This window comes from Alosa alosa, chromosome 6 (assembly GCF_017589495.1).
Source record: "Alosa alosa isolate M-15738 ecotype Scorff River chromosome 6, AALO_Geno_1.1, whole genome shotgun sequence".
Lineage (NCBI taxonomy): Eukaryota > Metazoa > Chordata > Actinopteri > Clupeiformes > Clupeidae > Alosa > Alosa alosa.
Genome location: NC_063194.1, coordinates 21,606,858 through 21,622,190, shown reverse-complemented (window position 1 = coordinate 21,622,190; position 15,333 = coordinate 21,606,858). Strand labels below are relative to the sequence as shown.

At 45.6% G+C, this 15,333-nt stretch overlaps 1 protein-coding gene across 1 annotated transcript in view; it reads right to left on the bottom strand.

Moving 5' to 3' along the window:
• Positions 1 to 9,429, bottom strand: part of cntnap1 (contactin associated protein 1) — a 28,362-nt gene extending 18,933 nt beyond the window's left edge. The window contains exons 1-4 of the mRNA XM_048247060.1: positions 8,605 to 9,429; positions 979 to 1,080; positions 519 to 712; positions 42 to 195 (exon numbers count right to left, since the gene is read on the bottom strand). Coding sequence (XP_048103017.1) covers positions 42 to 195; positions 519 to 712; positions 979 to 1,080; positions 8,605 to 8,668 — 514 coding nt within the window. The 5' untranslated portion in view covers positions 8,669 to 9,429. The remainder of the gene's footprint in view (positions 1 to 41; positions 196 to 518; positions 713 to 978; positions 1,081 to 8,604) is intronic.
• Positions 9,430 to 15,333: the final 5,904 nt, after the last annotated feature.

The following is a 15,333-nucleotide window of genomic DNA, read 5'->3' as shown; positions in this document are numbered from 1 at the left end:
GATGATTAATTGAAATGAATGGTGACCAGTGGCCTGCTCACCGTAAGGGCAGCCGTACAGTTCCAGCCGGACGCCGATCTTGCCTCTGTTCTCCGTGTTCCAGCCCATGGGCAGGAACCGTACATGCTTTGCCGTGAAGGGGTAGTGGAATACGTTCCTCTTCACCTGGTAGTAGTTCCAGTTCCCTGGCAATGTCTACAGAGAACAGAGCTCAGTTGGTCGTAACCACCATCATCCAGTCCATTCAAATGTTGTTTTTGTTTCATGTTTGAACACTTTATTTTGACTTCTGTGTTTTATACAGTAAAGCACATGAACCATATAGAGTTCATATAAAGTAGTCATCCATAGATCCTAATGCATGTTTAACATGACTATACAGTATGTGAATATAATATCAATGACTGAGTAATCTGCTTCTCCACACTGGTTACAACTGAGCTTTTATGTACAGACGGCAAAGGGAATGCATTTAAGACTGCAGTTCTCTTTTAAATATGGAGAGGGCTTCTTCTTACCATGTTCCCCCCTTTCATGACGTATGGGGTCCAGGCATCGGGGCGGTCCCCAAACAGCACCATGTACTTGGTCACCCAGTCGTAGGAGTTGAAGGTGCCCTGAGTGGAGATGGCCGTGATCCGGTACTTCTTCCCCAGGTCAATCTGCAGCCACGGCTGCCTGTCTATGGGAGAGGGAGACCAGCCGCTGCTGCCTGCACACACACACACACACACACACACACACACACACACCATACACACACACACACACACACACACACACACACAGCAAACGCTCCACTCATCAATGCACACACACACACACACACACACACACACACACACACACACACACAGGAACACATGTACATAAGCATGCGCACACACATACACACACAGAGTGAATAAAGGGTATTTTACATTTTGGAAATTTTGCACAAATTTTTGCATTTTTGTGTCAGCTAGTGAGGGTACTCACCATATAGTTTGGCAAAGTTAGCAGAGTATATGAAGTTATATCTGGAGGAGGCCAGGAAAGAGGAGGCATAGAGAGGTGCAACCAGGGGATCGACACATTTCCCTGTCCACACAGACAAGAGAGAAAACAAATGGGCAGAAAGAAGAAGAGAGAGAGAGGAAGAATGGGCGGGAGAGAGAGGAAGAATGGGCGGGAGAGAGAGGAAGAATGGGCGAGAGAGAGAGAGGAAGAATGGGCGAGAGAGGAAGAATGGGCGAGAGAGAGAGGAAGAATGGGCGAGAGAGAGAGGAAGAATGGGCGGGAGAGAGAAAGGTATCAGGTGTCAGATGTGAGTGTTGTAATAAGAACTTATTGCAGTATCTGCCAGCCACACATAGATGAAATTATTCAGATACAATATTAACTTGTGCATCATTAGATTAGCCTTCCATTGTGTTAGCAGAATTCCATCTGGCGCTGCTGTTCAGCTGAAATGCTGTGCTCTGGAGTAATATTCCTCAAAAACACCATTTAGTGCTGCAGTTTAGCTGAAATGCCGTGCTCTGGAGTAATATTCCTCAAAAACAACAGCAGCACAAGGGAGGAGCCAACAGATATGTCATTACAGCAGCTTAGGGACGAGGTGGGTTCAGCGACAAGTCATCACAACAGCTTAGTGAAGTACTGTGTGTGTGTGTGTGTGTGTGTGTGTGTGTGTGTGTGTGTGTGTGTGTGTGTGTGTGTGTGTGTGTGTGTGTGTGTGTGTGTGTCTGTTTGTGTTTGTGTGTCCGTGTGTGTGATGATTGAGTGTGTATTTATATCTGTAATATAACAGTTTTCCCCTCTGTGAGTTTTAAGTTATAAAAATGCCTCCTTTGCTCTCAGTGTCTCCGATTCCGAGGGTGGAGCAGAAGCTGTCTGTATGAGCGATCAGCACTGAGGTAATGTCTTCATCTCAGCTAATGGCGCCACATCCGGCCGTGCACACACAAAATGAACTACCTTTCTATACTCTGCAAATATCTGTGTGTGTGTGTGTGTGTGTGTGTGTGTGTGTGTGTGTGTGTGTGTGTGTGTGTGTGTGTGTGTGTGTGTTTGTGTGTTTGTGTGTGTGTATATTATGTGTGTGTTGGATGGATGAGGAGAGGACTTGGCCCTGTCATCAGCTCACTTGAACTGTTTATTTGTTGATGTCGGGACGTGTGTGTGTGTGTGTGTGTGTGTGTGTGTGTGTGTGTGTGTGTGTGTGACGTATGACTGTATAAGCAAGTGGGGGTGTGTGAGAGTGAGGTATGCATGTGTTTATGCATTTGCATGGTTAGTGTGTTGGATATTACTGTAATGTGTGGTCAGTGTATGTGTATTTGTGTGAGCGTGTGAAGTGAGTAATATAAGGGTATGAAGGTGTGTGTGTGTGTGTGAGAGAGCGAGAGAGAGAGAGAGAGAGAGAGAGAGAGAGAGAGAGAGAGAGCTGAGAGGACAGCTACCAGGCAGAAGGTATAAATCAGGGTATGTGCTGGCCAGCAGGCTGGTCTGCTCTGGCCTCTCCTCTCCTCCGATAAATAAATCCCTCTCTCTCCGGCCCGCCGGCCGTAACTCCACCTAATCTTCACACCAGCGCTAGATAAGCCCAACTCATCTCCCCGCACTCCTCCGCAAATACAATCCATCTGTTCAAACGCCATTAGCTCATAGCATCCTCACACAATGGCTCAGCTTAACGGTGTGGCTATCGTGTGTGTGTGTGTGTGTGTGTGTGTGTGTGTGTGTGTGTGTGTGTGAGCGATAATATATGTGGAGTGATTATGTTTGTGAAAGTATGTGTGTGTGTGTGTGTGTGTGTGTGTGTGCATGTGTTTATGGATGAAGAGAGGACTTGGCACTGTCATCAGCTCACCTGAGTTGTTTACTTGTCTGTGTCAGCAGGAGTGTGAAGGGGAGCACATCAAGAGCCCCTCCATCAGGACTGTGTCCCCAGCAGGAGCAAAATTAGAAGATAAAAAGGATGGCTATGCATCCCCTCACTGTTCTGTAATGTTCTCTGTCCCCACTAACAAACTCTCTCTCTCTATCATTCATTCATATATATATATATATATATATGTATATCCCTCTCTCTCCCACCCCCCTCTCCTCTGTCTCGCCCATCCTCTCTCTCTCTCTCTCTCTCTCTCTCTCTCTCTCTCTCTCTCTTAACCTTGGCTGGCGGCTTGCTGGCTGTGTCCTTCGTCTGCACGTCTGGACACTGCTGCAAGATTCATGACACGCTCCATTACCTGATTATTACTACCAGACAGCCACCCCACCTGGACACTTACGCTGGACTCCCTTCCTCCCTTCCCTGTCAGGTGGTTCAGAGCACGCCTCATAAAAAAATGTAAATCAGGTTTCTAGGCCAAGTACACACAGAGCACACACTGAGGTGAAGCATACACTAACTCGGAGCAGTGAGCTGCCTTGCTACAGTGGCGCACGGGGAGCAGTACCTTGCTCAAGGGCACTTCAGCCGTTCTTACTGGTCGGGGATCAAACTGGCAACCCTTCAGTTCCAAGCCCGAAGCCCTAACCAGTAGGCCACGACTTCCTTCTCAAGACCACTCAAACAGCTGATCTCTGGGACATATTTGCACATATGTGGATGCAAAGGAACAGAGAGAGGGGGATGAAGGAAGCTCACATATGCAGAAAGAGCTCAGCCTCTCTGTTAGCCAGAGCTGAGAACTGAACAGACGTAAAGGCAGTCAACTCTTGAAATCCAGAATTGTTCCAGACAAAGACTATTAGACTGGGCTTTACAACAGCATGTCCTCAGTGCTTTGCACTGACTCATTTCAACTACACTTGGTTACAAAATTCACCTGCGTTACTTGAATGTGACAGCAGAGGATGATGTGTTGAGAGTGTGCATGAGGTTTGGTTTGAGGACCAAACATGCAAAAGGTCCACTCCCCCTTGGACCCCATTTGGATGATATGGGTGAAAAAACCTTGAAATCTGTTGGGCTGAGAGTCATGCTACTCACTCCTGATCCTTCACACCTGTCTTGTCACCACCCCTTTATGTTGGGGTCCAGACTCCATGGTCACTAAGCTCTGCAGAATGTACCAAGAGACAGCATCTACTCTGCACCTCACATAAAGCTACCAATCTCAGAGGTCTATCATATCAAAACATAAACTAGGGATGTGTAGGTATAAAAAAATCACAACTAAAATTTGCCCACCCAGATGGTACCGGTATGCTATATTTTGGGTCCTTGGCCCAAGGACTAAATATACTGCATTAAACATGATGCACACACATGATTTCATTCAGCCAGTAGAATGCAGAAGCCCACTTAAGCTCCCACTCTAACATGTTCTCTCTCTCTTTCACTCTCTCTCTTTCACTCTCTCTCTTTCACTCTCTCTGTCACTGTCTCCATGTCACTCTGTGCACCTGTTTCATCTTCTCACTGGATCTCAGCACTCAATTAGCAGCTCTTTAAGCACTCAATTAGCAGCTCTTCCCTTTTTGCCTTTTCAAAGCTCACTGGCAAGTGCGTCATCATGTTTCATATTCTTACTCTTACCTCTCTCTCTTTCTCTCTCTCTCTCTTTCTCTCTCTCTCTCTCTCTTTCTCTTCCTAGATCCCCTCTCCTACCATCTTTCTGTCTCTTCTTTTCCCTCTCCCGTTCTGTCTTCTCAATCCTCTCACCTCCTTCAAGGGCACTGCCATGTTGCCGGCTCACATCTATTCCGAAATGAAATGTCTCCAGGGGGCTCTCTCTCTCTCTCTCTCCCTCTCTCTCTCTCTCTCTCTCTCTCTCTCTCTCTTCTCTCTCTCCTCTTTGTTTCCCACCTCCTCCTCTCTGCCCTCCCTCCTCAGGGATTTGCAGGGCTTCCAAAAGCCTCTGTGCTGTGCTGTGCTGTGCTGTGCTGTGCTTGGTGTTCAGTATGAGAGTCACGGCTGGCTTAAAGCGCCAGCAACAACGTGGTGGCCAGAGAGAGCGCCCTGTGCTGAGTGAGCGCTGAAGCGTGCAGGCAGTAGCGTATACTCTCTCTTTCTCTCTCTCTCTTCTCTCGCTCTACCTCCTACTCCCTCTCCATCCCTCGCTCTCTCTCTCTCTCTCTCTCTCTCCTGAGCCAGGCTGACTCAGCGATCTCCCAGTGCCTGAGCCACGGCTCATCCATCTTATTGCGCTGCCAGTGGCGTATCTCACACCGTTTAGAATATCTTCGCCCCTGCTGTAGCTAAAGCACTGCAGTTTCAGGCTCGGTCTCTGACTGCCAAAATCAGGGAGGTGAGTGAGGGAGGAGTGGGATGCCGGGACACTGTTGGATGGGGGGCAGAGAAGACGGGGCTCTTAGTCACAAGGGGAGTATGGAGATGGTGTAACATTAAAATGCTAAAGGAGGACCCACGGCTGACATCAGCCATCAGGTAGAAAGGCACCACACATCTGATCCTGGATCAGTTCAAATGCCTTGGATCATAATGGGTGAGGTCAGGATCAGGTGAGAGGAGCCCTGCTGGTGTGTGTGTGTGTGTGTGTGTGTGTGTGTGTGTGTGTGTGTGTGTGTGTGTGTGCGTGCGTGCGTGCGTAAAGGTGCGTCGCGTCGCGTCGCGTCGCGTGGTTGGCAGCGTCACGCGTCACGTCGTGTGGTCTGGTGGAGCATCTGAGCAGGGTGTGGTGTGTAGTGTGTGAGCTCAAAGCAGCTTCTGCAGGCTGACACATGAATAATTCACAGGGGAAGGAAAGGCGGTGCAACCGAGGATGTCTGAGGAGGGAGAGAGGAAGGGGGAGTGGATCACCAAAAACATCTCCTGCTACCTGCGTCAGCTTGGGAATAGAACAGCTTTCAGCACCAGTGCACCCTTTCCCCCCGTGTGTACTGACTATGTTGAAAACACACACACAACACACACGCGCACACGCATGCATGCACACACACACACACACACACACACACACACACACACACACACACACACACACAGTACAAATTCTATGTGCTCCCTTCTCATCCAGCTTACTAAACACATACGTCACACAGACATCGCCAAGAAAATTGAATGGTTTCAGAATATGATTTCCAAAAGGCCACATACTGGTACATTATGGATGCAGCCCACGATTTGGTTTGAGATTTGCCAACGGTGGTTGATATTTGAGCTCAACAGTCAATCATATAACATCCCTCCCTTCCGTGCTCCTGTGAGCACTGTGTTGATTGGCTGGGATTGTTTATAACTTGGTCTGAGGCCGAGCCACTCTGCTTGTTTACCATTTACAGGCCCAGGACCATGTATGAGCACCAGAGTCTTTAGCGCAAACAGTGAACCAGTGAACAAACAGTAAGATGACAATGAGGATCAATTTGTGAATACCACAAAAGTGTATGAGATTGGAATCTTATGGTGCAACCCACCAGGATTATTTCCATTTCAATCCACCTCGGTCCTTTCCCATATTACAATGATGTATACGCAGATGATTTAGAATGTCGCCGACCATTAAAATATCCCATGTGTGAGAGCTTTGAATTGAACAACAGAGCTGACGCTTCAAACTTCTTCAGACAATTCAAACTCAACACAATTTTACACAAACTCAAGTTCAGCAACTCAGAAATTCCATCAGATGGGTCAACATTCAACAAATTCAAATCTCAAACTCACAGGACAAACTAAACTCCATACCCATCATATAGATGTATACTCACATGGACGGGTTATGAACTTTCGGGCCCCTGGGCCCAGATGCATTAAGGGCCCCCGCACTAATTGTCGCATTGTGTGGGGGATGAATCAGATTCATATCCTACATCCTGATTTGTAGATATTGAGGCAATGATTCCATGCAAAGGCTTGGGCTTCAGGGCCCCCTGACCCCTTGGGCCCCTGGGCCTGGGCCCGGTAGGCCCGTGCAGTAATCCATCCCTGTATACTCTCACGTTACTATGGACCCTTTCAAGAGAGTTCCATTATCAGCATCACATTCCATATGTTATCTTAATGCAGAGGAGGTAGATTGGGGCCCAAATAGAACGTTCAAGCATTGTTTTTGTTTTTATTGTTGAAAGGGTCTATATGAAACACAGGAAATCAACAACTTTACTGAGGGGTGTAAGCCCACTGGATGGTGAGTGGGGAAAGTAATGGGGGTATAGCTGAGCTGGGGTGACTGGACTCTCTGTCCAGGAAGGAGTCCATGTGCTACACAATGCAGTCAAGGTCGATCGCTCCCCGCCCCCATATTCCCATCCCCTGATCTCTCTCACAAACACAACAGTATGTAATCTCAGAGAGTGAATCTATCAGGCAGTGATGAGAAAATATGTTGGGGGAAGGCGGGGGGGGGGGGCTAAGAAGAATAGGGATAATCTGTAGGGCTACATGGGATGCTTATAGTTCTGCTTTTGCATAAAGGATCATCTCAAGAGAGTTAACATTCCTCTTATACACTCACTCAATCCATATTTTAAACTGTGGATTCACACAAGAGACAACACTCACATGAAACACGAAACAACAAAGTGATTAAACAACATCACTGATTAGTTGTTTAAAAAAATCAGTTGTTACTATGGTTACTGGGCTAAGCTACTACACCTTGCATATTGGTATTGTAAAAAGAAACACCGGGCACGGCATATTGCAGCACATAGAATATAGCAGGCTACTCTATAGATCTATTAACACCAAAAACTCTTCCAGGACCACACTTCACTCAACCAGCCATACACAACATAACAATACAATAAGCAATTTAGGACCTACAGAAACAGTGCAGGACCTTCAAGACCTTTGAGTGTGTATTCCTGGTGTGTGTGTGTGTGTGTGTGTGTGTTTCCAGGTATGAGAGGGGCAGATTGGCCATGGCCTTGCTACATCACATTTTAGGACTAATTAAATAAAACAGATCACGATGCAAATGGCGATGACGATTACGGTTGAGGTTGCTTTCACTACATCGACCTGTGTCCTGTGAAATGTCATACATTAACTGAATCAAAAAGAGTTATAAGGAGCGCGTTGTGAAAGTCACGGACAGGTTTCCCCCCGCTGCGTTTAGGATGGGTTCGTGGGTGGTAGACTACCACCTAGGGCTGGTCATCATACGCACAGACATACATGTAAAACTGATATGATCGTCCGGTCACTTTAAACATATAGGCTACAAATTGACTCGAAATACTCTCTAATAAGAGCCGAAAGGTGGAACCAAGGATCGTCCTTCGAGCTTGTCCCCTGCGTCGGGTGTGCACGAGGCGCACCTTTCCCATGCGGAGACACTTCCATGCGGGCGCGAGGAAGCACTGCAATGCAGAAAGAGCCCGTGCGAGCCGCTGCCAGAGCCGCGCGCCAGGAAGGCATAGTAGAACTCCTGCTCTACTTGTTTAAATACACACAGGTCGAGATACGGGCGACAAAGTACCCAGAACATATGGACAAAATGGATGTTTTGTTTTACAGGGACTAGTTTCTTCAATTTGATTGTTTGAGTTTTCAGTATTATTTGGGGTTTGGTACCGGCCAAGGTGCAAACATCAAAGTGCATTTAAGGACTTAATTTAGAAATTAAAATCCCTACATCAGTGCATTACGCGGATACAATTATTGTGAAAGTCATAAAAACGATGCAATCCGCATCGCAGACTTACGTGACGAGCAGAGCTGACACGCGAGCAGGACAAGCAGGCTCGGGCACAACATTTTTAGGCTCATCCTTGCCGTTGGTGTCTCGTCGCCCCACCGTTGTACGCTTGTTTTACCGTTACACCGCGTGCTGCGTCCACCTGCCTAGTGGGCACCACCGCATCCCTTTACTGCCGCTCCACACAACTTTGGCTCAGGCTGCTCCAACTCTCCTGGCCGGGATGGTGAACGAGGAGCTCTCGGTGGAGACGGGAGCGCGCATCCTCACATACTGCTGCTGATGCTGCTCTGCGGCGGGGGCGCGCCTACTTACATTTCCACAAATTCCTCGATTTGAGAGGGAATGATCATGGTGATTAGTCTAAAGGGGTTTATATGGGCTTTTGATGGGGTTGGATTGAAATGAGGCAGACAGGTACCATGGCGACGTTTCTAAAAGAATGCAAACCCCAAGCTTTTAAGAGTCTGAGCGGAGTTTTAGGGGAGAGGAGGGGTTGCAGATATCGCCCGAAGAAGAAAAAAAACTTTTCTCTCCGCAATGTTCAGGCAACACCCACCTATGTGAAAGGATTGGCGTGTTTCATGTTTCGTAGCTGATGGTACAGCCCGAGGCTGCCCTTGTTCCAATCGTCTCCATTAAAACGTCATGAGTATGGAATATATTTCACTACATTAACGACGAAACATTTGAATCTTGTGCGCCTCCTCCCACGCTCGGTCACGGCAGGTACTCACGCGGTTAGCGCACTCTGCAGTGCCGTCACTGTCGTCAATAACACTTTACCTATTTCTATTTGACCGTGCGACAAATGTTGTATCTGTAACATGTATTTTGCATATCTTTCCTATCAGGAAGTCATTTGGATGCCTATAGGTCTACATTTTTCCTGAAAGATTTGTGTGTGTGTGTGTGTGTGTGTGTGTGTGTGAGAGAGAGAGAGAGAGAGAGAGAGAGAGAGTCCAGCTCAGACCACAGGCTGCCAGCTGTAGGGTTAGTAGTACGGGGGAGGGAGGTGACCATCCTGCTCTGAACAGCTTTAGGATTAAGAAGTGGGTTTGTAGGGCAGCTGGGGAGATTGGACTCTGTGTGTGTGTGTGTGTGTGTGTGTGTGTGTGTGTGTGCCAGGATTTGCCATGTTTTTCACTCAGATGAGATTGTCATTTTCCCGCACCCCCAAGCCCTGCCCGTCCACTGTGATTATGGTCAGTCCTCAGCATGTGTGATGGCCTGGGGATGATTAGATGCTGATGATGTTTTCATCACTCTAACTGTTTTCACCTGATACCCTGCGGTTTCCACACACACACACACACACACACACACACACTCACGCGCACACATACACACAGACACACTCGCACACACACACACACACACACATACACACGCACGCACACACACACACACATACACACACACAGACACACACACAGACACACTCGCACACACACACACACACACACACACACACACACACACACACACACACACACACAGACATTATGGCCTCTGAAGTCTAGGGGTCAACCTGTAGGACAACACTCATCAGTTCACAATCTGTTTCCATGGCAACCTGTCTATCAAATTGTATTTGATTTAGCAGATCAGACACTACTGAATTTCCCCTGGGGATCAATAAAGTATCTATCTATCTATCTATCTACTGGGACGCCATATTACAGTATTCGCCTTATTCACCTGGCGGCCAGAGTGAGGCTGCAGGCTACACTTGCCATTACACCTCAAGTCCAGCAGATGGTGATGGTAATGCACTCTGTTTGCAAACTGCCAAAAAAAAAAGCTCACCGAAAAAGAAGAAAGGGTTCGCTGGCCTGTTCTTCCTCTTCTTCAGTCAGTTTTTTTTGGCATTTTGCAAATGGAGTGCTGCTGTGCTCTGTGCTGCTGCTGCACTGAGGTGTAAGGGCAAGTGTACCCTGTAGCCTTGTTCTGGCCGCCGGGTGAAGAAGGCCAATAAATGGCTTTTAAGAGGAGTCCATTTGCAATGAATATGATAGACATCTGTGACTTGCCTTGAAAAGGGTGAACTGTTGAATTTCTATTCCCTGTCCAGAGAAGCTGCCCAGCAGATGCAGCAACCATGGTGAGGTGCCACTGCTCTGCCCTTCAGTCACCCCTACATATGTCCCACTTCAGGAGAGCACCAGGTGAGACTCAAAGGATGTTCTTCTGTTTTATAATCATACAATTAACTGATTATAAAACAGAAGATAATGTGCCTTCTTACTGTAAAGGCAAAAAGTGACCGATATTGCAGTTTAAATCGAGTCAGTATACTCCCCTACATGTTCACTACGTGCCACTTTTGTGAGTGCACAAACAGAATGGAAAGATAGGAGAGCAGTTAGCTGAAGTTTGCAAAGTATGTGTTGGATTAGACTCATTTCCCCTTACCTTTAACTTATTTAGTTTTCATGTATTTATGAGCCGCATAATCTTACGGGTCATGTGTTCTTTGTCATCACAGTTTGTGTGACTGTGGCACATTTATTTTACAGACACTTGATATTTATTTTACCCATTCCGTTAAAAAAGCAGTAGCCAGTGATTTAGTCATATGGTCTTTTGGGCCCCCACCACCGACTTCAAGGCAGAGCTGGAAGCCTGGAAGGCGCTAGGGTTAGGGTTGATTAGGTGCCTTGAAGTTGACGGTGGCAGACCATCAAGCTGTGATTTAGGTCTCTGAGGCTTGTTAATGACCATGTACTTATTACAGTTTTTCTCGATTGCTTTGACCTGTTAAGGAAACTGGGATCCACTTGGTCTTCATGAACACTTTCTTTGCACAGCAGAAGTCATCTCTTGCGAATGTGTTCACACATTTTCATTGGGTTCACACTTTTCTCAGACCCTTTAGCAAAACAGTTAACACAGGTGTCATTCAGCAACACAGAACAGACATGGCATCTCTTGTGGATAATGAATGATTGCTGATTGAAGAATTGTGCAAAGGAGTTTCACACAGGTGTATCAGAGATTCAGACTTATGCAAGGAATCTCTACCACCTATGAAAAGATGTTTTCCTTTTGTTTAGCACGGTAAAACCAATAGAGTATGGGGTTTTTGAATGATATCTGTCATCTTGTACAGTAACTGTTTTGCAAAAGGGTGTGAGAAATGTGTAAACCCAATGAAAATGTGTGAACACATTCGCAAGAGATGACTTCTGCTGTGCAAAGAAGGTGTTCATGAAGATCAAGTGGAACCCAGTTTCTTTACAGTAAACAGGTCAAAGCAATCGAGAAAAACTGTAAGTCGAAGTATGATACCAAAGACTACCACTAGGTGGTGGTATTATTTCTCATACGTGTCGAGCTTGCCTTTTTTTTCCAGCGCAGTCAGACAGGCTGTTTTCCATCAGAGAGAAGCTGGCTAATGTTTGGTAATGCAGTGGCTATCTGAGGGCTTGAGCCACATCCTTAGCAGTCTTTGTGTTGTGGTCTGTATTGTCTTCTCCCTGCTGCTGTGTTTAATAATAGCGTTTCTGGAGGGCTCTAATTTATAGGTTTCTACAGATGGTTGCCTCACACCAGTGGCTTCTCTGTCAGGCTGTCAGACCAGCTGTCAGCAACTCTAGTTACTTACTCAAGTCAAGTCGGCTTTATTGTCAATTTCTTTACATGCACTGATCATACAAAGAATTGAAATTTCGTTTCTTACTTTCCCATGCAGACATAGACATACTTTAAATACAGACATAGACATACTTTAGACATAGACATAGCCATAGACAATAAAAAATAGAAATATACAGACATACCACATACAGACATTAAAGTGTGAGACTGAAATATAGAACATATATCAAAATATAGAAATATAGAATATATATAAAAAAAATAGAGGTAGATGTGTTGTATATTTACATAGTCCTAGCGTAACCTTCTGACAGAGTAGTAGTAGCAGCAGCATTGTGGCAGAGTGATAAATAACATTTACATGAAGTTTAAACTTGTGCTTGTGTGTACTGTATATTTACACTCTGATTTCATTATCAAAAATATATTTCTGGATAAACTTATGTCACGTATGACTCTTTAGTCATACTGACCTCTGTTTTTTTCCTGCCCGCTTACATGGACTTGGCAGTCCTAATAGTCGGTGTTTCCCAGTGGGCAGAAACTGAGGCCTACTGTTTTGTGTTCACCAATCTAACACATAAGACAGGGCTAACAGCATTACACTGGGTTGTCCCAGCAAGAGTTCCTGCAGCTAATGTGGAGATACAACAGAAAACTGTTATAGGAGCAAATAGGCCTCATATGATCTGGATCTGCTCTGCCATAATTAGGTTTCTATGCTGGCAAAGGAAATTTGAGTCACTTGTGAGAAAGTTGGTGGAAACACCACAACAGATTAAGAAAGAGAAAGGATCAAAGATTCACAAAACCATACAGTATATGCATAAATGCAAATTCTGCATACACACACAGCCACACACACACACACACACACACACACACACACACACACTGTATTTGTTAGCAAAGTTTTAAACCCTCATTATTAAGAATTTTCTCACCATCTGTCCATATTTGTGTGTCTGTGTGTAAGTGTGTGTGAAGCAGGGTGAGTGGGTGTGTATGCATCGTTTCCATGTGGGTATGTGTGAGTGACAAAGAGGATGGGAAGGTAAAGGTTTTTTTTTACCCAAAACCACATTCCCAAGCTGCTCCAAAACTTCAGCCACTAGCACCTCTGCCCTGTCATCATGCCGGTGGCACAGAGGAGGCCCAGGGGCCACCTTGAGTGATTGGCCATGTTCTTGGTTAATTTACCATGCTAAACTGAAAACATAAATACAGGCCAGATTGACGCATGTCAGCATATGTTCAAAAGAAAATACTGCAAACTCACACACACACTCATACAGTACACACATACACACTCATGCACACACACACATGGACAGGCGCAGACACAGACACACACATACACACATACAGTAGATCCCCTCTGAGAGAGTGTATGATTTATGAGCTGATGGCTGGCTGTCTGTCAGAAGAGCACGGTGTTGCTGACTGGGCATGTGCAGTAGGCTGACAGGCCTCTGTTTGTGGGAGTGGTGATATTAATATGACCGTAATAAGGGCATAAGACACTCTGCAGAGAGTGCTGATATCTATTTCCTGATGAAGCTCATCTAGAGGCTTATTACTACGAGTTCCTAGGGCAGTGGTTGTGGTAGGCACGTTTCAGACAACATACAGTCTTTCATTCTTTTGAAAATGGCCTCCAATAAAAAACATATTTACAATGCCAAACAATACATATACTATAACAGTAAATCATTGTTATATGGATGTCTATGAGCCTACAAAAGCCAGGTTGTTTTTGTGCGGTGTCTTTGGTCATTTCTATTTCATAACATAAAGCATTACACAAAGGGAACAGAAATCAATTTACAGTAAATGTACAGTATGGCTTCATACAGACAGTTTACTGACAACAAATTCCCCATAGTGTAATGAAGGACAAAATTTCCTCCATGATCTCTTTGAAAACTCTCTGTTGTCTTTTGTTGAATATTTCTTCCAGTATAGATGCAATCAATAGAAAAAAACAAATATTTACAGTACTGGACAATATATGTACTTTAAATATAAATCACTGTTATTTGGAAATACATCAGTTCCTCATATTGTACAGAAGGACTCAACTTCCTCCATGTTCTCTCTGGAAAGTCTCTCTGGTCTGATGCATATCTCAGTATTTCTAGCCGGCATACAGCTGTAGTTTTGTCTGGTCCCCAGCACAGCCAGCAGTCTTCCATCTTTCATTTGGAGATACAGATTAATCTTTAACATCAAGATCCACCTCAGCTCCATGGAATTCAGCTGACGCAGAAAAACACATAGACGTCCCAGTGTATACACACACTCTCATACACACAGACACAACACAACACAACACTCTCTTATACACACACACACACACACACACACACACACACACACACACACACACACACACACACACACCGACACACACACAGACATGCAAACACACAGACACACACACACAGACACACACACACACACACAAAGACACGCACACACACAGAGACACAGACACACACACACACACACACACACACACACACACACACACACACACACAGACACACACACACACACACAAGGTGTGTAGACATCTGGACTATGTTGGTTTGGCTTTCTGTTTGTTTTGTCTCGTTCCACCCTTTAGTATTCTTTCAGCCTGTTTTATCCAACTCTCTTTATCCTTTCATCATTTGCTCTATATGAGTTTGTGTGTGTGTGTGTGTCTATGTGTGTGTGTGTGTGAGTGCGTGTATGTTTATGTCTGTGTTGGAATTTCCCTGCAGTGGGCATAGGCTGACTCTGCAACTGATAAAATCTGGGCACAGATCATACAGATTTATTCCCCTTTGTAGAAGAAACTGTCCTGTACATTGGAAGAACATCCCCCTGAACATCACAAAAAGCCTGGGGTCTCATGGATTCATCCATTCAGAAATGTTGGGAAAAGCTCCCCTGTTCTAGCCAAAAATGCTACCATAACTGTGGTGCGGAAATGACTTGTAAGGCAAGACCATGTCGTGGGTGTTATGCCTTTCTTCGGTTTTATTTGTGTCCATCTGTTTCCAAGCGATGACCCCATGTCTTACATGACTTGTGTTTTTGTAAGGGACCACAGGCTACATAATATACACCCTGGCATGACCGGCCCATG